General features: G+C 41.2%; 1 protein-coding gene across 1 annotated transcript in view; it reads left to right on the plus strand.

Annotated features, from left to right (window-relative positions):
* Positions 1 to 25950, plus strand: part of LOC140483106 (potassium/sodium hyperpolarization-activated cyclic nucleotide-gated channel 1-like) — a 54059-nt gene that overhangs the window by 11217 nt on the left and 16892 nt on the right. The window contains exon 2 of the mRNA XM_072581055.1: positions 11169 to 11276. Coding sequence (XP_072437156.1) covers positions 11169 to 11276 — 108 coding nt within the window. The remainder of the gene's footprint in view (positions 1 to 11168; positions 11277 to 25950) is intronic.

A 25950-nucleotide genomic window follows, 5' to 3' on the forward strand; every position in this document is an offset into this window, starting at 1 on the left:
ACATTTCAAGTGAGCTTGAAAGGATCCTGGAGAGGGAAGAGTAGGATTCATTTGTTGTGGTCCATATTGGCACCAACATAGGCAAGAGGTCCTGTTTGGGGAAAATCAGGAGTTAAGAACAAAACTAAAAACAATTCAAAGGTTGTAATCTCTAAATTACTATCTGAGCCATAGGCAAATTGGCAAACAAGGAAGATGATTGGGGAAGTAAACATGTGGCTAAAGGAGTGGTGTGAGAAAGAGATGTTCCATTTTGTTGGGCACTGGCTTCAATATTGGGACAAGAGGGAACTGAACCATTGGTGTAGATTCAACCTGCACTAATCTGGTACCAGGACCTGGTGAAAAGGCTAAATAGGATGGTCACAGGGCTTTAGATTAGTTAACGGTGGGGGCAAGATTCAAGAGAGGTTATTAAAGTTTCCAGAACAAGTAATAGGCAAGAAAATATGGAAACAATGATGAGTACAACTTCAGGTATAACAGATAAGGGGCAACTATGAGAAGGGTATGGTCAATGCAGGACTGAGAGTGTTGTATGTAAATGTGTACAGTATTTGAAATAAGGTAAATGAGATTGTTGAGTAGATTGAAATTGGCAGGTATGATGTTGTGGGCTTTGCAGAGACATGCTGCAAGTGCCTCAGGACTGGGAACTAAATATCCAAGGACGCGCATCCTATTGAAGGACAAGCACATAGACAGACAGGTTGGGGTTACCTTGTTCATAAGATGAGGAGGTAACAAGCAAGTTAGATAAAGAAGAGTGAATGGATGTGATCTACTTGGATTTTCATAAGGCCTCTGACAAAGTGCCGCACAGGAGGCTGCTAAAAAAGACCAGTCCATGGTGTTAGGAGCAAAGAACTGGCATGGATAAAGAATTGACTGAATGGCTGAAAGCAGAGAGTGGAGATAAAGGGGTCTTTTTCAGGATGGCAGCTGGTGACTAGTGGAGTCCCACAGGGGTCAGTGTTGGGACCACAACATTATACATTAACAATCTGGATGAAGGAACTAAGAGCAATGTTGCTATGTTTGCAGAACACACAAACATAGGATGAGGGATAGGTATTGTTGAGGAAGCAGGGAGGCTGCAGAAGGACTTGGACAAGCTGGGAGAGTAGGTAAAGAGGTGTGTGCTGGAATACAATGTAAGAAAGATTAAAGACATAGACTATTTTCTGAATAGAAAAAGCTTCAGAAATCTGAAGTTCAGAGGGGCTTAGGTGTCCTAGTTTAGCAAGGCAAATGCAATGGTAGAGGGCCGGAATAAAATAAAACAAGGGTGTACTTTTGAGGGTGTATAAGGCTCTGGTCTGACTGCATTTGAAAAATGTGAGCAGTTTTGGCCCCATATTTAAGGAAGGATATACTGGCCTTGGGATCCGGAGCACATTCAAAAGAATGATCCCATGAATGTCAAAGGAGTGGTTGAGGACTCTAGATGGATGAAGGGGCGATCTGATTGAATTTAACAAAAAGCTAAGAGCCCTAGATAGAGTGGATGTGGAAAAGATGTTTCCACTAGTAGGACAGACTAGGATCAGAAGGCACATTAGGATTAGGAACTGAGGTGGTGAGGAATTTCTTCAGCCAAAGGGTGGTGAATACATTGCCTCACATGGCTATGGAAGCAAAGTCATTGAGCTTATTTAAGACAGAGATAGCTAGATATCAGCCATGATTGACTGGTAGAGCAGACTCAGTTGGACAAATGCCCTAATTCTGCTTCCATATCTTATGGTCTTATTTGGATCATGGCTGATCTGATCCTCACATCCATTTTTCTGCCCTTTCCCCACAATCCTTGATTCCTTGTGCATACTTAAGACTGAGATAGGTAGATTCTTGATCAATAGGAGACTCTAATCCACAGCTGTCTGTAGCAAGGAGTTCGAAAGACCTAGAACCCTCTGACAGAATAAATTCCTCTTCATCTCAGTCTTAAATTGGCACCCTTTAATCTGAGAGTATGCTCTCTAGTTCTAGACTCTCCCATAAGGACAAACATCCTCTCAACTTTTATTTTGTCAAGCCTCTTAAGAATCCTAAATGTCTCAATGTGATCACCTCTCATTCTTCTAAATTCCTATGAGTAGAGCTCCAACCTATTTAGCCTTGGCTCGTAAGACAATCCCTACAATATCAAGGATCACCTTAGTAAAATTTCTCTGAACTGCCTCCAATGAAATAATGTGTTCCTTCAATAAGGGTACCCAAACTGCTCACAGTACTCTATATGTGGTCTTACCACCAACTTGCACAGTTGCAGTCAGACTTCTCTACTCTTATACTTCAATCCCCTTGAAATAATGACCACCATTCCATTAACCTTCATGATTACCAGTTGCATCTGTGTGCTAGCTTTCTGTGTTTTGTGCACCAGTTTCTCAAAGTCTCTTTGTATTGTAGCTTTCTGAAGTTTTTTTCTATTTAACTAATATGCTATACTTTTTCTTTCTCTCTTTCAAATTTCCACAACTTTGCGTTTTCCCACCTCACACTCCATTTCTTAACTTTTTTGCCCACTTGTTTATCCTATCAATATCATTTTATAATCTGGTTGTCTTTCCACCTGGCATTTTTGTGTCAGCTACAGATTTGGCTATAGTATATCTGCTCCCTTCCTCCGAATCATTACTATATCGTAAGCTGTTGTGTTCCCAGCGCTGGTCCCTGTGGAACCCCACTAGTCATAGGTCGCATATGTGAAAAAGAACCCCTGAGCCCCACTTACTGTTTCCTGCCCATTTTCCATATCTCTATCCATGCCAATATACTACTTCAGCTTTTATTTTATGACTTAGCCTTTTGTGAGATACTTGTCAAATGTCTTTTGGAAGTCCAAATGCAATACATCTACAGGTTCCCCTCTATCTGCTTGAGACTTCCTCAAAGAACTCTAATAAATTACTCAGACACAATTTCCCTTTCATGAAGCTATGCTGACTGCTCAATTAGATCATGATTTTCCAAATGTATTATTAATTGCTTAATAATTGATTCAAATGGTTTTCCAACAATAGATGTTAGCTAATTGGTCTATACTTAACCACTTTTTGCCTCCTTCCCATCTTGAATAAATGTGTCTCATTGACAGTTTTCCAATCCTTTGGTACTTCTCCAGAATCCAAGTAATTTTGGAAAATTACAACCAATGCAATTATTGTCTCTTTTGCTCCCTCTTAGAATGCAAGCCATCAAGGCCAGGGGTCTTATCTGCCTTTAGCCTCAGTACTTTATCTAAGACTACTTCTTTCATGATGGTGATGGGTATATTGTTCCTCCCCCATATTCTCTAGTGTTAATAGCATGTTTGATGTATCTTCTACCATAAAGACTGATGCAAAATATCTGTTTAACTCCTCTGCTATTTTCTCATTCCCTGTAATCATCTCCCCAAATTCATTTTATAAGGGGCTAACATTCACTTTGAACTTGCTCTTCCTTTTTATATATTTGAAAAAGTTCTTCTTTTCAGTTTTTATATTCCTCACTAGTTTGTCCTCATAGTTTATTTTCTCTCTGTTTATTATCTTTTTAGCCTTCCTTTGTTGGATTCTAAATTTATCCTCGTCTTTGGGGCTATCATTGAATTTTGCTTCATTAGATATGTTATCTTTCAACTTAATACCTCCTTAACTTCCTTGGTCAGCTTGGTTGGTCTATCCCTCACGTAGAATCTTTCCTCCTTACTGAGATGTATTTTTGCTGAAAGTCATGAACTACCTCCTTAAATATTAGCCACTGTTTGCTTACTGTCATTCCTGGTAATATACTGCCCAATTCACCTTATTAGCTGTATCCTCATTTCATTGTAATTCTCTTTATTTAAATTAAACAAATTGTTTCTGAGGCATGTTTTTCACTTAATCTGAATATTAAATTCAATCATGTTATGATTACTGCATCCTAGGGGAGCTTTTATTCAGAGGTCATTTCAGAGTGGCATGATGGCTCAGTGGTTAGCACTGCAGCCTCACAATGCCAAGGACCTGGGTCTAATTCCACTCAGGTGACTGTCTGTGTGGAGTTTACACATTCTCCCTATGTTTGCGTGGGTTTCCTCCCAAAGTCCAAAGATGTATAGGTTAGGTGGATTGGCCTTACTAAATTGCCCATAGTGTTTAGGAATGTGCAGGCTAGATGGGTTAGCCATGGGAAATGCAGGTTTATAGGGTAGGAGGGGTGGGTCTGGATGGGATGCTGTTTGGAGGGATGGTGCGAACGCAAATGGCCTGCTTCCACACTGTTGGGATTTTATGATTTACTAAACCAGCTTCATTACCCATCACCAGAATGAAGGTGGCCTAACGTCTGGTTGGCTCCATGACATATTACTTTAGGAGACTATTTCTTATGCACTCTATGAATTCATGATCATAGCTATCCTTTCCAATTTGATTAACCCAATCAACATGAAGCTTAAAGTCACCCATAGTTGTTGCTCTACTGTTTTTACATGTTCCTATTATTTATTGATTTATAGCCTTTCCTAAAGAGTAATTACTGTTTGTGCTCTGTACTTTACTCCTACCGATGTATTTGTTCTCTTGTTGTCTTTTTTATCTCCGCCCAAATGGAGTGTACGTTATCCGAACCTCAGTCATCTGTCACAGCTGTCCTCATTTCATTTCTTATTAACACTGCTACCCCAACACATTCTTCAACTCTCCTTTTTCTCCATAATGGTCAAATATCCCTGAATATTAAGTTCCCAGTTGGATCTTCTTGTAACCATGTTTCCATAACGGCTATGACATCATATTCATTTTCCTCACTTTGCACATCATTTCATCTACCTGTTAAGGGCCAGGCCAGAACCCCTTAAATCATTTCAAGAAAGTAGCCCGAACCCTTACTTTGCTAATCATTTTAAGCCGGTGTAAACTGAATATTTCAGGAGAGGTGCAACTGATCAAACCACTTAGTTGTAAACAAAACAGAATTTATTTACAAGATTACCGAATGAAACACAAACAAAAGAGAATAGAATACTGAATAACTTAACCTATCCAAAAGCCTAACTGATTATTCCAACTTAATGATGCTGTTCCAAATTCCTGCAACAACCCCAAAATCCCTTGGCAAAAAAGGGTCAAATCAAACACCGGGTATTATAGGAGAGAAAGAGAGAGATGACAGAGACTCAGTGTGGCAAACTTTCTTCCTAGTAGTTGTTTCTTCAACCTGCAGCCTCAAACTAACTGACTGCCTGTTTTCAGTGAACAGCCAGACTCTAAAAACCAAACCAGAGAAAAGCTGAGTAGGGAGAACTGGCCACTCCTGTTTCATTGTACAAGTTTTTTTTTAAACTTGAAAGTATTCTCAAGTAGATCAACCCCAGATGTTTCGGAGTCTGTGTCTTTATGACATTTTGGAAAAAACCTAACCTTGTTAAAGGAGCAGCAGCATCACATACCTTATTCCAAATGTTTCATGCATTAAGATACAAAGCCTTTAAGTTTGTTCTGCTATCAAATTTCATGCACTCTGTCCTTACCTTTTATTTTCTGGTAACAATCAATTCCATCACTAACTTGCAATCCTATCTTCTCCTTTGTCTGTGATTTTCTAATCTTCCATGCAACATTACCATTATTTAGTTTAAAAATCTAGCCAGAGCCCTATTTATATGATTCACAAGTATTCTGGTCCCAGTATGATTTTGGTAGAGCCCACTTCATTGGAACACCCCTGTCTTCCCCCGATACTGATGCAAATGTTGCGTGAATTTGAACACATTTCTTCCACACCAATCTTTGAGCCACACGTTTACCTCTTTAGTCTTGTTGATTCCTGGAGATTACTACCTTTTTGGTTCTGATTTCTAATTTAGCCCTTAGCTGCTCATATTCCCTCAGCAGAATCTTCTTCCTTTTTTTACCTGTGTTGTAAAACAGGGCAACAACATAGTCAATTTCTCCCATCCAACTCCAAATTTTCTGCAGCTAAGGTGAGATATCCTGAATCTAAGCACTAGGTAGTCAAAACAGCCTTTGTGACTCTTAATATTCCACAGGGAATAGTACCTATTCTCTTGACTATATTATCCCCATACCATGGTGCTACTGGACAGTTTACTCATCATGTTGGAAAAGCACAGCAGGCTAGGCAGCCTCCAAGGAGCAGGAGAATCGACGTTTCAGGCATGAGCCCTCCTTCATTTACTATAAACCGACTGACTCCCACAGCTACCTAGACTACACCTCCTCCCACCCTGCCCCTTGTAAAAATGCCATCCCAAAAAAAAACAAATTTTCAGCTCTGATCTCCAGCATCTGCCACCCTCACTTTCTCCTAGTTTGCTCATCATCCCTAGGACACCTCCTTTCTCATCCGTACAAGGAGCAAGAATGTCAAACCTGTTAGTCAAGCTCAAGGGTTGAGGCTCCTTCAGCACTCCGACCAAGATTCCTCTATCTGCCTCACTTGTAGTCACACCCTCCTGTTCCTGACCATGGCCAAATTCGAGGTTGTTCATTTCCAGAGTGTGACTGCCTCCTGAATCCAATTCACAGAATCCAGTTAACTCTCCCCCTGCCTGATGTGTCACATTTGTAGTTATTGTCGTGGTGAAAATGTAGAGAATCACTAGGAGATGCAGACAGTTCTTCAAGGAGAAGGTCTTTTATTTGCAAACAAAAACCTGTGACACTCCGAAAGCAGATTCTTGAATGCCCACAAACCTCAGGGTCTGTGCTTCTTTATATCTTTTTATCATATTTTTGTTAGCTTATCAGCATGTCCAACTGTGTTAATCAAAATTACCTCACTCCAGCTATACAATAAACCAGTGATGTTAGTTTCCATTATCTCTTCAGTTGTGCCAATATAGTTTTTCCTACATTCTACTTAAGGTTATTCTAATGTCATGATTAGATATTTAGTATCAGCTCTACAGCAATGGTCTTTCATCCCAGACCCCACTTAATGTTTCTAATGCCATGATTAGATATTTTACCGTCAAGGGTCTCAAGCAGACTGACTCTACTAATTATTAATTAGATATTTAATGTCATGTCCCAAAAATTTATTATTACAACCTGTTTCAAACCTGCCACGATGATCTTTAGCAGGCCAGGCTGACTTTACTAACTGTGTTATTTCATCCTGCCATCGTGACCTTTCAGCCTCAACTTTACTTTACTGATTGGCGTAAAAGCATTCCACTATTCTTATCCCATTCTGCCACAGTGACCTTTTGACTAGTGTAGCATTCCACAGACCCCTTGCAACAGATCGCCAGTGGTCTTCATGCTTTAACCCTTCCAACGCTTTCATGCTCTTTATAGATTAGATTAGATTACTTACAGTGTGGAAACAGGCCCTTCGGCCCAACAAGTCCACACCGACCCGCCGAAGCGCAACCCACCCATACCCCTCCATCTACCCCTTACCTAACACTACGGGCAATTTATCATGGCCAATTCACCTGACCTGCACATTTTTGGACTGTGGGAGGAAACCGGAGCACCCGAAGGAAACCCACGCAGACACGGGGAGAACGTGCAAACTCCACACAGTCAGTCGCCTGAGGCGGGAATTGAACCCGGGTCTCTGGCGCTGTGAGGCAGCAGTGCTAACCACTGTGCCACCGTGCCGCCCACTATTTTCCATATTATGTCAAGTCATATATGATGTTATGTAATTTGAACTCAGTGACCAAATAGCTTATAAGAATAGATTCAGGAATGAGGAAGTTCAGCTTTGGAAAGATTTTATTTGATTGCCATTTTAAATTTCAGACTAGAGACCCCTGTTTCCCATACCTTAGAAAACCTGTTTAAGATTAAGGAAAGATGAAGGTTGCTCAATCAAGCAGCCAAATGCCTTTTCATATATCTGTTAATCCAGCATATCTACTGCACCAATTCATTTATCTTTCTACTGCCTGATTATTCATATCTTTTTCCACCATTCTCCCCTTCCCTGTCCCCAGTGCTTAAAATCTCCAATCTGTTCTCCAACCTGACCTCCCAGCACAACATTGCTACCAATCTGTGCCCCTCCCAATCACATCACTCCCCTCTCTTGTCTCTAAAATTGCCTGTTTCATGCTGTCGCGGACCTTCTCACTGAATAGCTCATCAGCCTCAACATCTGGTTGTGATTGGGAAATTTAAAACAAATAATTTTGATCTAGGTCTACTGTCAAATTTGGAAAGACCTGAGGGATACAATATTTACCAGTGGTGAAATGATTAACCCGCTTTTATCTGTGTCACTTCCACAAATCCTTCCCTCCCAGCTTTAAAGTAGACATTAGGGTTTGCATGTCAGATTGCTGTAAATCACCAGCTAACCCATATACAATGCTTTTCTCAGATATTGAAGGAATGACCAGGTTAGACAGTAGCAAAGAAATCTGATTGGATGTGATGAATCTGAGCATGAGTGCTAGCAACCTATTCAATCTTCTGAGCATCTAACCCATATTCGCATGTCGTCTGCTTTCACATTTATCATCATCTACCTCAGCCCATGTGACACTGCTGTCTTCATCCATGTCATTGCCATCTCCAGGTTTTACCATGCCCATTTGGCCAGCTTCTATAAATTTAAGGGAAGCAAGACAGTTGAATCTTAAGACCTTTGATAACATCTATCTTCTTGAAATCTTTTCACTAATCTCCAAATGTCTATAACAGCTCAATGTCTGTTTTTCTTTTATACTTCTGAAATATCATGAGACATTTTTAATGTTAATAGTTGCTTTATTAATAGTTGTGTTTTGCTTATTTAGTTGCTATAATTGCAGACTTCATATTATACTCTGAAAGATGTGATGCACCCACCCGCCATTACAATAAAACCTATCTTCTGAATACTAGCTATGAATAATGAAATAGGAGATCTGTCAGTGTATATAGGAAGGAAGGAGAGCTTTTTTTTCCTTCTTATGCAAAAGATTTATATATTCTGTCAACACTATATATGATTAGATTTCCTACAGTGTCGAAATAGGCCCTTTGGCCCAATAAGTTCAAACCAACCCTCCAAAGAGTAACCCACCCAGACCCATTTCCCTCTGACTAATGATTCTAACGCTATGGGCAGTTTAGCATGGCCAATTTACCTGATCTGAACATCTTTGGACTGTGGGAGGAGACCCACACAGGTACAGGGAGAATGTGCAAACTCCATTCAGTCGCCTGAGGCTGGAATCAAACCCAGGTCTCTGGTGTTGTGAGGCGGGAGCCATCATGCTGCCCCTATAATTGCGTGGTTAATAAACTTGCTAAAAGGAAGAATGCTTGTTGCATTTCCCACTATTTAAGATGTTCAGTTGGATGTGGGCGGCACGGTGGCACAGTGGTTAGCACTGCTGCCTCACAGCGCCAGAGATCCGGGTTCAATTCCCGCCTCAGGCGACTAACTGTGTGGAGTTTGCACGTTCTCCCCGTGTCTGCGTGGGTTTCCTCCGGGTGCTCCGGTTTCCTCCCACAGTCTAAAAGATGTGCAGGTCAGGTGAATTGGCCATGCTAAATTGCCCGTAGTGTTAGGTAAAGGGGTAAATGTAGTGGTATGGGTGGGTTGCGCTTCGGCGGGGCGGTGTGGACTTGTTGGGCCAAAGGGCCTGTTTCCACACTGTAAGTAATCTAATCTAAACATTTCCTGGATAACATTGACACGTTATATCTTTGAGGAAAGCCCGGTAAATACCTTACTCTTTAAATTTGTTTCATGAACTATTTGGCAACTTCCTATTTGGGGCATCTTGCAGGATGTGACCACCAAACTCTTCTTATTTTGACATTTGAACGTAGGCATAGGAATAGACTGCTTAGCACTTTGATCATGCTCCATCATTCATTGAAAGTATTACTGTTTCGTGATCTAACTCTTACCATGAATATTATCATCTTTGATTAATAGAACGATCAATTTCAGATTAAAAGTTAACAACTGATCCAATATCAACTTGTGATTTGTGAAAGAATATTTCACTCATTACATAGCAATATGTTTCCTAACTTTACTCCTGAAAGACCTGACTTAATACGTAGGCCGTACATCTTAGCACTAAAGGCCCCAACTAGCAGTTATTGTTTTTCTCCATCAGTCTCCCAGAACATCTTAAGAGCTGTAACCAGATCATCCTGGAGCTTCTAATTCTAAGAAGTGAAATCCTAGTTGTCTTCACCAACATTCAGAATGGTATTTTCCTGTTGAAATTTGAAATTGTATTATTTTAGTCGGTCTCACATTTTGCGCTGTTTTGCAATGGAGAAATCTTAATTATGGCTGTGAATTTGTTGCAGCTAGAATTTCACACTCCATCTCACAAAGAATTTGTAACATTTCTGTAATCCAGGAAAGCTTAGTTGCAAGTTAGCTTTGAAATCCCCTGGGCAGAGTGGATGTAGGGAAGATATTTCCATTGGTCAGAGAGACTAGGACCCGAGGGCACAGCCTAAGAGTGAAAGGGAAGACCTTTTAGAACAGAGATAAGGAGAAACTTCTTCAGCCAGAGAGTGGTGAATCTATGAATTCATTGCCACAGAAGGCTGTGGAGGCCATGTCATTGGGTGTATTTAAGACAGATAGATAGGTTCTTGATTGTCAATTGGATCAAGGGTTATGGGGAGAAAGCGGAGAATGGGGCTGAGAAACTTACCAGCCATGATTGAATGGAGGAGCAGACTCAATGGGCTGAATGGCCTAACTTATGCTTCTATGTCTTATTGTCTTAAGATAGTTAGGGGTGACTTTGGAGGTGAATTAGCTAGAACCATAAATTTACCAGGACAATGAATTAAAAGGATTCCCCTGGTTATTCATACTGGGCTCCCTTGCATTGCTTTTGTATTAACTAGGAAGAATGGTAGTTTTGATTGATGGGTTTATCCACTCCAACTCACAAACTAGGCTGAATGACCAACATCCTGATAATGTTTAGGATTTGACATGCTTGAATTTTGGATTACTGAACCACCCACTTTGTCACACGTGTCATTTTGAAGTTAACACACTTCTAATGTGTTATATTTTGTGAAGTTCTGCTCTGGAAGCTTGACCAGTTTGAAGTTTGTAAGAAATCTGCCTTTTTTTTTAATTGCCTGATTTATTAGTTAATATACAAAAAAGGACACTTTGAAATCCAGTATCTACCTATATTAGTTCATGCTAACATATATGCAGTTTTCTTTTCTCATCAATAGATTATTATAATGGATCGAAAGAAGATCAAAAACCATTATCTGAAAACTTGGTTTACCGTGGATCTGATTGGTATCATGCCTGTTGATTATGTTTTTCTGTGTGCAAAAGTAAGTCATAATGTACGTAAATAATCGCTCTATCCCGAGAATGAGACATTCTAGAGTGACTTCACCGATAATATTCACCTTGATCCAATCAATAACTTTCTTGTCTCTGTTTTTGAAGCACATTGATAGTTACAGCTGAAGTCCAAAACTAGAGATAACAGAGATGGGTTAATAGCTTGAATGCTAAAATTTGATTTCCGGTTGAAAATTCATTGCAAATCTTGATAACCTTTGACCAAGAAAACAGAAAAAAAATCCAAAAATGATCAAAATGCTTAGCAGATTAGAAGGGAGCAACACAGTTAATATTTCAGGTTGATGACCTATTATTAGAACTGAAAAAGAAATCAGAAGTGTAATAGCTAAGATGAATGGAATATGGAAGAAGAACAAGACAAGGAATGTGATTGGTAGAAAACAGAAAGTATTAAATGACAAAAGACATAGTGGTACAGGGCCAAAAGGAGTAGGAATGGCAGCAGTAACGAAGAAACAAAAGATGTGTCTAGAGAAGGTTTGAATGGCAGATAGATAAACATTTGTTGTTTAAAAGGAAAAGCAAGAAAATAGTGAATATTAAATGAAATTTGCAAAGAGAAAGGAAACAAAATACGAGCAGAAATTATGCTCTGGAATTGTTTTATTGAGTCCAGAGATTAGGTTCAGCTTCATTGAGACACTGCAGAAGGATAAGGACAAAAGAGGGCGTGGAGAGCAAGGTGGAGATTAGATTGGAGATCAGATAGCTCTTGACCTAAGTGTTGTTCAGCATGGAGGAGTACTGATTCAACAGCTGAGGGAGGATGGTATGTGGTAATCAGTAGGACATTTCCTTGACCATATTTCCTTGACCTAAAGCCACAAGGCTTATGAAGTCTGGAGTCAATACTGAAGACTGCCAGGGCAATTCCCTCCCAACTGTATACCACTGTGTCACCACCTCTGCTGGGTCTGTCCTGCTGATGGGACAGAAAATATCCAAGGATGGTGAAGATGGTGCCTGGGACATTGTCTGTAAGGTGTGATTCTGTGAGTATCACCATGTCAGGCTGTTGCTTGGCTAGTCTGTGAGACAGCTCTCTCAAATTGGCACTAGTCCCCAGATGTTAGTAAGGAGGACTTTGGAGGGTTGACAGGACTGCTTCTGCTGTTGTCTTTTCAGGTACCGAGGGTGATGCCAGGTGTTCCATCTGGTTTCATTTCTTTGATATGTTGAAGGCATTGGCACAATTGAATAGCTTGTTAGGCTATTTCAGAGGGCAATTGAGAGTCACCCACATTGCTGTGGGTCTGGAGTCACATGTAGGTCAGACTTCCTTCCCTGAAGACTATTAGTAAACCAGATGGATTTTTTTCATGGTCATCAGTAGATTCTTAATTCCAGATTTTTTCAATTCAATTCAAATTCCACCATCTGCTATGGATGGTCACCAGAAGATTAGCTGAGTTTCTGGATTAATAGGAGAAAGTGAGGACTGCAGATGCTGGAGATCAGAGCTGAAAATGTGTTGCTGGAAAAGTGCAGCAGGTCAGGCAGCATCCAAGGAGCAGGAGAATCAACATTTCGGGCATGAGCCCTTCTTCAGGAATGAGGAGAGTGTGCCAAGCAGGCTAAGATAAAAGGTAGGGAGGAGGGACTTGGGGGAGGGGCGTTGGAAATGCAATAGGTGGAAGGAGGTTAAGGTGAGGGTGATAGGCTGGAGTGGGGGTGGGGGCGGAGAGGTCAGGAAGAAGATTGCAGGTTAGGAAGGTGGTGCTGAGTTTAAGGGTTGGGACTGAGACAAGGTGGGGGGAGCGGAAATAAGGAAACTGGAGAAATCTGAGTTCATCCCTTGTGGTTGGAGGGTTCCTAGGCGGAAGATGAGGCGCTCTTCCTCCAGCCGTCGTGTTGCTATGGTCTGGCGATGGAGGAGTCCAAGGGCCTGCATGTCCTTGGTGGAGTGGGAGGGGGAGTTGAAGTGTTGAACCACGGGGTGGTTGGGTTGGTTGGTCCGGGTGTCCCAGAGATGTTCTCTGAAACGTTCAGCAAATAGGCGGCCTGGATTAATAGGCTAATGATAATACCATTAGGCCATCAACTCGCCATAATTATTCCCCAATAATTTAATTATTCTTCCTATGGATTTTTCCTTGTTTCTTTTTCCCACAGGCAAGCTAAACCTTACGATATAATGTTCACCATCCCCTATGTGTTCCCCTGATGGCACTTGATCCACATGATCCACATGGTTCATCTCATTCCCGAGAATCAGGTTCAGCAGTGCCACCATGCTCATTGGACCGGAATTAGAAAATTCTACTGAACTCACTTCAGCACCTATTGCTTCTCCCTATCCATTGCACTACTATTTGATAATTAAAATTCACCATTATGACTACTCTGTAATTCTTGCACCTTTCTAATTTTCTTGTAAATTTGCCAATAGTTGATGGCGTGTAGACAACACACTGACTACTTTATCTACACTGCTCTTGTTGCTTGACTCTCCCCAAAAACATCTATCCTTTCACACTTCTCAGCACTGGACTGTTTTTATTAATCAATATGACACTTCCATCCTTTTCCTGAACACCTTATCCAGATATAACTAATATTAAATCCTACTCTTCTTTGAATCATGACTCCAATTTAGCCACAGCGTTGGCTAATCACATTTGGATGTATACACATCTTATTTATCTCGCTGTATGCATTCACATGGATCATATGCACAGTAACTAATTTATTTTAATGTTTTCTTCCTTAGTCTAATAACTTATGTTGTTCCTGCCACACAGTGTGTTTAAGTTCACTAAAAGAACTGAGAGTTGACTCTTATGGACAATAATATTTGTTTATTGAACACAATTAATATTAGAACAATAAAGTATGTTATAAGCTAACAAGAAAATATTACAAACTATCTTATGCTTTAACTTAACGTTTTATGATCATGTACCACCACACTAGATCTTGGACGGGCTCCACGTGGTGATGTCTTCTTCTTCCGATGGTCTTGGAGATGTTTTCTCTTTCGGTGGTTATTCTTGAATAACTGCCCTGAGTGGCATTTTGCAGCAATTCTTACCCTTCTGAGACTTTGCGCTCTTTTGGGAGAGTCTCTAGAATCTGTCAATAGATTGATCAGGTTCAATTACCCTGATCAATCAGACCCAACCAAGTGTTTGCACATTGATGGCAGGGTGGCCCTTAGGTGTCCTTTATGGTAGGTGCTGGGTGCATGTAGCTTTCTCCAGACAAGGGTGCTAGGTGCCTCTGTGTCCAGCGAATGATTCACCGCTCCTGATTGTCCTGAGGACGTCATTCCATTGTCCCATTCAAGTCCAACTTGAGGTGTGTATTGCAGGGTCTGCACCTAGGAGAAAGTGAGGATTCCAGATGTTGAAGATCAGAGTTAAAACGTGTGGTGCTGGAAAAGTTTGTCTGCAAACTGTATGTAGACAGCTACAATCTGTCTGGATTCTGCAGCACATGGATTAGCATAGTCACTGCAGTTAAGCCTAGATTCTATTTCTCCTGCATGCTTTAATCATTGTCCATCTTTTTTAACTCCATGGTATGTTTATTATTGTCTGTTATAAGTTCATTATTTTGGGTGGCCTGTCTGGCTACACTTATTTGTTCCAGTCTACTTCTGTCTGTTTCTCCCAACACAGTACTCATCTCTTTTATTAACTGCTGATTCCCACATCCTGCTTAGTTAATTTAAGCCTTCACCAATAGCAGTAGCAAAGGTGAAAACCTGTATGGGTCCTAATTTACCATCAGCTGATTCCAGTGTCACAGAATTCTAAAATCCTTCTCTGTGGGTCATGTATAAATTGGTTCTGGGTAATTGCAGCTCCTTTTTAGTTATTTGATAGATTTTTTGCTGTGCTTTTGGTTATACTTCAGCCCCATTCTTCTGATCTTTGGGCATCTGGTGTGGAAGGATATGTGCAAGTCTGTGGATCTCCTTGTGGGTCTGTTCCTTGCCAAGTTAGCCATTAACAGGTCCAGGCAGAGGGCTGTAACTGTTTGCCTCTTTTCCATGGCTATGCTTAAGTCCCGGTATCCTTGGAAAGGGATCATGCAGTCTTCACCAATACTCTCTATGCCTTTAGAAAGAGAGGACGCTGTAGGGCAAAGTGTGCTTTATTTTCCCCTCCAACAATATTTTGATTTATCTCCTTACCCCTCTCCCTAACCTTTTGATAGTTTGCATTGTCCATAATGGGCTTTGCATGTAAATATTCAATTGGCTACATGGGGGATTTCTGGTGGTGGTTATTAGTTAAAAGCAAAACTAATAGTCACAGTGATTTTCTCGTATAAAAATTGTTCGCTTATGTGTGATAGCACTTCCAGACATATAAGGAATGTCCTCCCACCGGCACCATCTTTCAAGGTATGCTTTATTCTCCTAGTTCTATACTCACTCTTCGTATCTGTAGTAATCTTGGATTACTATTTTTGGGATGCTGCTTGCAAAATGTTTGCACAGCTCTGTAAACTCTGATTGCAGAACCACATTACTCTGTTTACCCATTTGACTGGATTTGTATAATGATGGCTGATTGTTCACCTTCATCATTCAGGGTGATCTACAGCTGTTCTAAGAAATCTTTGATCTTGGGGTCAGGCCACAGAAATTTATGTCTGTTCCCTTAAATATGAAATCTCTTTTTACTTTGCAGTTCCAGTTTTCTTTCTTCTTTCCTGTATTATGCCATTCCCTTGCCAGTTCATGAAATATAAAACTGGACGTTAATATCAATCTTGACAATAAATTTATTTGCAGTATGCAACAACACATTTTTATGCTTCTTACTTACTACAACCGTCTTCCAGCAGTTTCTCTTTATAAGAACCCCAGAGATATTTTTCTGATCAATCTGTTCAAAGATGTTGTTACACAACTTTGGAGCAGGTGGGACCTGAAACCAGGCTCAGAGGCAGGGACATTGCCACTGCCCACAAGACCCCTATAAGTGCTCCAGATTCTGAAGAAAATAAGGCCCCCACCTGCTTATCTCAACAATTTAATTAATATACCATTAACAGACTCTCCTTTCTTTAAAACAAACTATATAAACCATCAAAGACCAGCTCACACTAAGAATTATTTTCAGATTAACAGACTTCAACTCAAGTCATATACATAGAAATCTAAGAGTCGATTGATGAGTTTGTCACAAGATGCTGCAGCAAAGGGCATGAGTGTGATTTTTCCAAACAAATTTCAGAGAGGCTAATTGAATTAATAATCACCTCTACACTGATTAAAGCCTTTAGGAAGGATTTTCTAGGCAAGGGAGAAGGCACCTTTCCATACCATTGGCACCTTATTTGAAAATGGACACTAACATGGTGGCAGGACTGGGTACTGCAGATGCTGGAGATTAGAGTGGTACTGGAAAAGCACAGCAGGTCAGGCTGCATCCAAGGAGCAGGAAAATCAATGTTTCGGGCAAAAGCCCTTCATCAGGAATCATGATCCTGTTGAAGGGTTTTTGCCCAAAACGTCGATTTTCATGCTCCTCAGATGCTGCCTGACCAGTTGTGCTTTTCTAGCACCCCTCCAATCTTGACTAACATCGTGGCAGTCCAACAACAATTGCACTCATCAGATGCAGCCAATAAAATTCCTACTGTCAGCAAAGCGAGAAGATCTCTAACATGCGGTTTACCACAACTACTCAAAAGCTATTTAACTTTTATTCAAATTGGTCAAGTGGCACCAAAAGGCATTGAACACACATGTGCAAGAAGCTTGGTTCCAAAAGCCAAGCCAGTCCCCAGAATAGAACAGGTGACCCACAATCCATAACAACACTACAACATTGTCAACAAGACAAATAGAGTCATTGAGTCATAGAGATGTACAGCATAGAAACAGACCCTTCGGTCCAACCCGTCCATGCCGACCAGATATCCCAACCCAATCTAGTCCCACATCTGCCAGCACCCGGCCCATATCCCTCCAAATCCTTCCTATTTATATACCCAGCCAAATGCCTCTTAAATGTTGCAATTGTACTAGCCTCCACCACTTCCTCTGGCAGCTCATTCCATACCCGTACCACCCTCTATGTGAAAACGTTGCTCCTTCGGTCTCTTTTATATCTTGCCCCTCTCACCCTAAACCTATGCCCTCTAGTTCTGGACTCCCTGACCCAGGAAAAAGACTTTGTCTATTAATCCTAACCATACCCCTCATAATTTTGTAAACCTCTATAACGTCACCCCTCAGCCTCCGATGCTCCAGGGAAAACAGCCCCACCCTGTTCAGCCTCTCCCTGTAGCTCAGATCCTCTTAAGAACATTCACAAATGCAGACATATAAATGCTCAATTAAATGAGCACAAGTCACATTTTAGAAGATGACAAAGTTTTCCATATTGCTAACCTCATACAGCATGTTGATGTTGTAAGGCGATCTGTATTCTAAAAGATATCATGTCTCATTAACTTGAATGAGTTTTTTGAAGAAGTGACGAAGAAGATTGATGAAGACACAGTGGTGGATGTTGTCTATATAGACTTCACCAAAGTGTTTGACAAGGCTTCACATGGTAGACTGGTTAGCAAGGTTAGATGACATGGAATACAGGGAGAACTAGCCATTTAGATACAAAATTGGCTTAAAGGCAGGAGACACAGAGTTAGGTGGTGGACGGTTGCTTTTCAGACTAGAGGCCTGTGACCAGAGGTGTGCCACAAAGATTGGTGCTGATGTTATGAAACTGAGGCAAACTCCTCTGTTAATTAAACCAAACACCAATAAAAGCTCACCTCGCCTTCTACTCTGTTAAAATAGAGTGACAGAGAACCCCTAAATTCCACTATTTAAAGAAACGGATATTTTTCTAAACCTAATAGGGAACATTAAACAACAAAAATAATCACACATGCAAGCCTCCCTTCTCTTTACTACTTACTATCTGACTCCAGCTCTATAAAAATAATATCTGTTCCGATAAGTCACTTACTGAAATTACATTAAGTTAATCTCAAAATCACACAGTTTTTGTCTTCTCCGCTGTCTTCAGTTTCCCTGTTGCTGATCTGAGTATGTTTCACATGAAAAGGTATCTTTGATAGAGAGTGTTTTTTAATTTCCTTGTGAGCAAGATGTTAAATGGGCAATTAGTTCTCCAGTTTTGCTCTCTACAACAGTTGCTCCCTGACTATTTTCAAAATGTCCACATTCTTATACCCCAACATTGGATCGTCTCATTGGTTCAATGTTAGCAAAACAATAAATTTAAACTCGATTTGGTTTTAGAATCCTGTGGCATCATTTAAACTGATTGGTTAAATTTGATTTATTGTCAAAACAGCAACCAAATCAAATGTTACATATTTTCAAGTTCCCAGTACACTCTGGGACTGCCGACTAGTCATATACACAGGTGCTTGTAATCTCTCAGTTCAGAATAGCATTTTGTCTCTATTAAAGGTACTGTACATGCCTTGAACTTCATATCACTGGGTCCACTGCTTTTTCTCATTTATAACAATGATTTGAATGTAAAATAGGAGGTGTGGTTAGTAAGTTTGCAGATGACAACAAAATTGGTGGTGTGGACCGTGAGGAAGGTTACCTCAGAGTACAATGGGGCGTTGATCATCTGGGCAAATAGGCGAAGGAGTGACAGATGGAGTTAATTTAAATAAATGTGAGGTGCTACATTTTGGTAGGGCAAATCAGGACAGGACTTATACATTTAATGCTAAGATCCTGCAGAGTGTTGCCGAACAAAGATCCCTCAAGGTGCAGGTTCATAGTTCCGTGAAAGCGGAGTCATAGGTGTACAGGGTAATGAAGAAGGAGTTTGGTACGCTTGCCCTTACTGGTTAGTGCATTGAGTATCGGAGTTGGGAGGTCATGTTGTGGCTGAGCAAGACATTGGTTAGGCCACTTTTGAAATACTGCATTTAATTTTGAATCTCCTAGTTATAGGTAAGGTGTGAAACGTGAAAAGGTTCAGCAAAGATTTACAAGGATGTTGCCAGGGTTGGAGAAGGTGAATTGGCTGGGGCTATTTTTCCTCAACAGTTGGATGCTGTGGGGTGACCTTATAGAACTTTACAAAATTATGAAAGGCAAGGTTAGAGTGAATAGTCAGGGTCTTTTCCCCAGAGTAGTTGAGTCCAAAACCAGAGGGCATAGGTTTGTAGTGAGATGGCAAGATTTAAAAAGGACCTAAGGGGCAACTTTTTCAAGGTTAGGGTAGTGCGTATATGGAAAGAGCTACCAGGTGGTAGAGGCTGGTACAATAACAACATTTAAAAGGCATCTGGATCGGTATGTGAATAGGAGGGATGGGGTCAGATGATGGCAAATGGGACTAGATTAATTTAGGACATCTGGTTGGCATGGACGAGTTGCACCAAACTGTCTGTTTCCATGCTGAACATCTCTATGACCCTATGACCATATGATAGAGAGCAAATGGCACTCCAAGGCACAACCAATGAGAGCACAACAGACCATGAAGATTTGATCCCCAGGAGGGGACCTGTTGGTTTTGCGATCGGTCAAAAGAGTCATTAGGAGTATGGTCTGTTTAAAGCAAGATTACTAGTTTAATAACATAAGGCAGCCTGGCGCAGATCTGTCCAGCAACACAGAGGTTAAACTTTTCTGTGTTCTGTGGAGAAATTGCGCAATTACAATTGAACAATAAGCAAATTTTATATGTTTTTGTTTAAGAGACAGTACAGCCTTAATTACAAGGAAAGACCAATCAAATGTAATAAGGTGACATAATTGACAGCAGGTTAATCCAATGATATTTCCTGGGAAATGGTATTGTCTTACACACATCATCGACTCATATTCGCAGTTCAAGGTTAGTTCGAGTGCTCAGTTAATTTGTCTGCTTTATCTTCTAATTCAGCTAACTCAGTAAAGCAGAAATGCAGGTTCACAGTGTCAAATCATAACTTGAAGCCATTTTGTTGTGTTATTTTAAATTGAAGAGCCATTTTATGGTTAATAAAAGCCTGCGTACACTTGTTGCTCCTGACAACAGCCTAAATTCAAATTTTAAATCCTCATCTCCCCCCTTTGGTCATTCTATGACCACACTATAAATGGAAGGCATGGATCGGAAATCGCCCCCTGTCAATATAAAAAGGTCAGAGTTCAACAACTCCGGAAATCGCCAACCATCATTATAAAAAAGGTCGGAGTTCAACAAATCCAGAAATTGGCCACCATCAATATAAAAAAGGTCGGAGTTCAACAACTCTGGAAATCACCAACCGTCAATATAAAAAAGGTCAGAGTTCAACAAGCCCGGTTGGAATTCAACAACTCCGGAAATCGCCCACTGTCAATATAAAAAGGTTGGTGTTCAACAACCCTGGTCGGAGTTCAACAACTCCTGAAATCGCCAACCGTCAATATAAAAATGGTTGGAGTTCAACAACTCCGGAAATCGCCCACCATCAATATAAAAAAGGTTGGAGTTCAACAACCCTGGTCGGAGTTCAACAACTCCAGAAATCACCCACCATCAATATAAAAAAGGTCGGAGTTCAACAATTCCAGAAATCACCCATGTCAATATTGAAAGGTCGGAGTTCAACAACTCAGGAAATTGCCAACCGTCAATATAAAAAAGGTCAGAGTTCAACAAGCCCGGTTGGAATTCAACAACTCCGGAAATCGCCCACTGTCAATATAAAAAGGTTGGTGTTCAACAACCCTGGTTGGAGTTCAACAACTTCTGAAATCGCCAACCGTCAGTATAAAAATGGTTGGAGTTCAACAACTCCGGAAATCGCCCACCATCAATATAAAAAAGGTCGGAGTTCAACAATTCCAGAAATCACCCATGTCAATATTGAAAGATCGGAGTTCAACAACTCCGGAAATTGCCAACTATCAATATAAAAAAGCTCGGAGTATAACAACTCCAGAAATCACCCACTGTCGATATAAAAAGGTCGGAGTTCAACAACTCGGGAAATCACCCAGCGTCAATATAGAAAGGTTGGAGTTGAACAACTCCGGAAATCGCCAACGTCAATATAAAAACGTTTGGAGTTCAACAACCATGGTCAGAGTTCAATAACTCCGGAAATCGCCAACCATCAATATGAAAAAAGTTTGAGTTCAACAACCACGGCTACAGTTCAACAAATCCAGAAATCGCCCACTATCTATATAAAAAGGTTGGAGTTCGACAGCCCCGGTCGAAGTTCAGCAACTTTGGAAATCGCCCACCATCAATATAAAAAAGGTCGGAGTTTGACAACCCTGGTCGGAGTTCAACAACTCTGAAAATCGCCAACTGTCAATACAAAAAAGGTCAAAGTTCAACAACTCTGGAAATTGCCCACTGGAAATTGCCCACTGTCAATATAAAAAGGTGGAAGTTCAACAACCCTGGTCAGAGTTCAACAACTCTGGAAATCGCCAACCATCAATATAGAAAAGGTTGGATTTAAACAGCCCCGGTCGGAGTTCAACATCTCCGGAAATCACCAACCGTAAATATAAAAAAGGTCAGAGGTCAATAACCCTGGTTGGAGTTCGACACCTCCAGAAATCGCCCACCATCAATACAAAAAGGTTGGAGTTCAACAACTTTGGAAATGGCCCACTGTCAATATAAAAAGGTGAAAGTTCAACAACCCCGGTCAGAGTTCAACGTCTCCGGAAATTGCCAACCATCAATATAAAAAAGGTCAGAGTTCAACAATCCCGGTTGGAGTTCAACAACTCCAGAAATTGCTCACCGTCAATATAAAAAAGGTCAGAGTTCAACAACCCTGGTCAGAGTTCAACAACTCCAGAAATCAGCCACAATCAATATAAAATATTAACTCCGCAAATCGCCAAACATGAATATTAAAAAGGTCGGAGTTCAACAACCCTGGTCGGGTTCAACAACTCACGAAATTGCCCACAATCAATATACAAATATTGGAGTTCACCAACTCTGGAAATTGCCAACCATCAATATAAAAAAGGTTGGAGTTCAACAATTCCGGAAATCACCCACCATCAATATAAAAATGGTCAGAGTTCAACAACTCTAGTCGGAGTTCAACAGTTCCGGAATCTCCAAACATCAATATGAAAAAAGTCAGAGTTCAACAATCCTGGTCAGATTTCAACAACTCCTGAAATCGCCCACCATTGATATAAAAAAGGAAACAACTTCGATACAACTTCAGAAATTGCCAGCCGTCAATGTAAAAAAGGTCAGAGCTATAGAGTCGTAGAGATGTATAGTGTGGAAACAGACCTTTTGGTCCAACCCGTCCGTGCCGACCAGATATCCCAACCCAATTTGTCCCACCTGCCAGCACCCAGCCCATATCCCTCCAAACCCTTCCTATTTATATACCCATCCAAATGTCTCTTAAATGTTGCAATTGTACCAGCCTCCACCACTTCCTCTGGCAGCTCATTCCATACACGTACCACCCTCTATGTGAAAACGTTGCCCCTTAGGTCTCTTTTATATCTTTCCCCCCTCACCCTAAACCTATGCCCTCTTGTTTTGGACTCCCTGACCCCAGGAAAAAGACTTTGCCTATTTACCCTATCCGTGCCCCTCATAATTTTGTAAACCTCTATAACGTCACCCCTCAGCCTCCAACGCTCCAGGGAAAACAGCCCAGCCTGTTCAGCCTCTCCCTATAGCTCAAATCCTCCAACCCTGGCAACATCCTTGTAAATCTTTTCTGAACCATTTCAAGTTTCACAACATCTTTCCGATAGGAAGGAGACAAAATTGCATGCAATATATCAACAGTGGCCGAAACAATGTCCTGTACAGCCACAACATGACCTCCCAACTCCTGTACTCAATACTCTGACCAATAAAAGAAAGCATACCAAACGCCTTCTTCACACTCCTTTCTACCTGCAACTCCACTTTCAAGAAGCTATGAACCTGCAATCCAAGGTCTCTTTGTTCAGCAACACTCCCTAGGACCTAAGTTTTGCTTTCCCAAAATGCAGCACCTTGCATTTATCTGAATTAAACTCCATCTACCACTTCTCAGCCCATTGGCTCATCTGGTCAAAATTCTGTTGTAATCATAGGTAACCCTCTTCGCTGTCCACTACACCTCCAATTTTCATGTCATCTGCAAACTTACTAACTATACCTCTTATGCTCGCATCCAAATCATTTATGTAAATGACAAAAGGTAGAAGACCCAGCACCGATCCTTGTGGCACTCCACTGGTTACAGGCCTCCAGTCTGAAAAACAACCCTCTACCACCACCCTCTGTCTTCTACCTTTCAGCCAGTTCTGTATCCAAATGGCTAGTTCTCCCTGTATTCCATGAGATCTAACGTCCCATCAATCTCCCATGGGGAACCTTAAAAGATGCCTTCCTGAAGTCCATATAGATCACATCTACTGCTCTGCCCTCATCACTCCTCTTTGTTACTTCTTCAGAAAACTTAATCAAATTTGTGAGACATGATTTCCCACGCACAAAGCCATGTTGACTATCCCTAATCAGTCCTTGCCTTTCCAAATGCATGTACATCCTGTCCCTCAGGATTCCCAACTTGTCCACCACCGAGGTCAGGCTCACTAGTCTGCAATTCCCTGGCTTGTCCTTACCACCCTTCTTAAACAGTGGCACCATGTTTGCTAACCTCCAGTCTCGGGCACCTTACCTGTGACTATCGATGATACAACTATCTCAGCAAGAGGCCCAGCAATCACTTCTCTAACTTCTCACAGAGTTCTAGGGTACACCTGATCATGTCCTGGGGATTTATCCACCTTTACCCGTTTCAAGACATCCACTACTTCCTCCTCTGTAATTAGACTAGATTAGATTACTTAGATTAGACTAGATTACTTACAGTGTGGAAACAGGCCCTTCGGGCCAACAAGTCCACACCGCCCCGCCGAAGCACAACCCACCCATACCCCTATATCTACCCCTTACCTAACACTACGGACAATTTAGCATGGCCAATTCATCTGACCTGCACAATTTTGGAGTGTGGGAGGAAACCGGAGCACCCGGAGGAAACCCACGCAGACACGGGGAGAATGTGCAAACTCCACACAGTCATTCGCCTGAGGCAGGAATTGAACCCGGGTCTCTGGTGCTGTGAGGCAGCAGTGCTAACCACTGTGCCACTGTACCACCGTGCCGTAATCTGGACATTTTGCAAGATGTCATCATCTGTCCACACCCTACAGTCTATATCTTCCATATCCTTTTCCACAGTAAATACTGATGCAAAATACTCATTTAGTATCTCCCCATTTTCTGCAGCTCCATATAAAGTCTGCCTTGCTGATCTTTGAGGGGCCCTGTTCTCTCCCTAGTTATCCTTTTGTCCTTAATATATTTGTAAAAACCCTTTGGATTTTCCTTAATTCTATTTGCCAAAGCTATCTCATGTCCCCTTTTTGCCCTCCTGATTTCCTTCTTAAGTATACTCCTACTTCCTTTCTACTCTTCTAAGGATTCATTCCTGTCTATACCTTACATATGTTTCCTTCTTTTTCTTTACCAAACCCTCAATTTCTTTAGGTAAAAACAATGGCTGCAGATGCTGGAAACCAGATTCTGGATTAGTGGTGCTGGAAGAGCACAGCAGTTCAGGCAGCATCCAAGGAGCCTCAATTTCTTTAGTCATCCAGCATTCCCTCTACCTACCAGCCTTTCCTTTCACCTTGACAGGAATATACTTTCTCTGGATTCTCGTTATCTCATTTCTGAAGGCTTCCCATTTTCCAGCCGTCCCTTTCCCTGCAAATATCTGCCCCCAATCAACTTTCGAAAGTTCTTGCCTAATACCATCAAAATTGGCCTTTCTCCAATCTAGAACTTCAACTTTTAGATCTGGTCTATCCTTTTCCATCACTATTTTAAATCTAATAGAATTATGATTGCTGTCCCAAAGTGCTCCCCCACTGACACCTCAGATACCTGCCCTCCCTTATTTCCCAAGTTTTGCACCTTCTTTGTAGGTACATCCACATACTGAATCAGAAAATTGTCTTGTACGCACTTAACAAATTCCTCTCCATCTAAATCTTTAACACTATGGCAGTCCCAGTCTATGTTTGAAAAGTTAAAATCCCCTACCATAACCACCCTATTATTCTTACAGATAGCTGAGATCTCCTTACAAGTTTGATTCTCAATTTCCCTCTGACTGTTGGGGGGGGTCTATCATACAATCCCTATAAGGTGATCATCCCTTTCTTATTTCTCAGTTCCACCCAAATAACTTCCCTGTATGTATTTCCAGGAATATCCTCCCTCAACACAGCTGTAATACTATCCCTTTTCAAAATGCCACTCCCCCTCTTCTCTTGCCTCCCTTTCTATCCTTCCTGTAGCATTTGTATCCTGGAACATTAAGCTGCCAGTCCTGCCCATCCCTGAGCCATGTTTCTGTAATTGCTATGATATCCCAGTCCCACGTTCCTAACCATGCCCTGAGTTCATCTGCCTTCCCTGTTAGGCCCATTGCATTGAAATAAATGCAGTTTAATTTATTAGTCCTACCTTGTCCCTGCTTGCCCTGACTGTTTGACTTGGTTCTGTTCTCAACTGTATCAGTCTCAGATTGATCTCTTTCCTCACTAACTCCCTGGGTTCTACCTCCCCCACCTTACTAGTTTAAATCCTTCCAAGCAGCTCCAGCAAGTTTCCCTGCCAGTGAATTAGTCCCCTTCCA

Source organism: Chiloscyllium punctatum, chromosome 11 (assembly GCF_047496795.1).
Source record: "Chiloscyllium punctatum isolate Juve2018m chromosome 11, sChiPun1.3, whole genome shotgun sequence".
Classification (NCBI taxonomy): domain Eukaryota; kingdom Metazoa; phylum Chordata; class Chondrichthyes; order Orectolobiformes; family Hemiscylliidae; genus Chiloscyllium; species Chiloscyllium punctatum.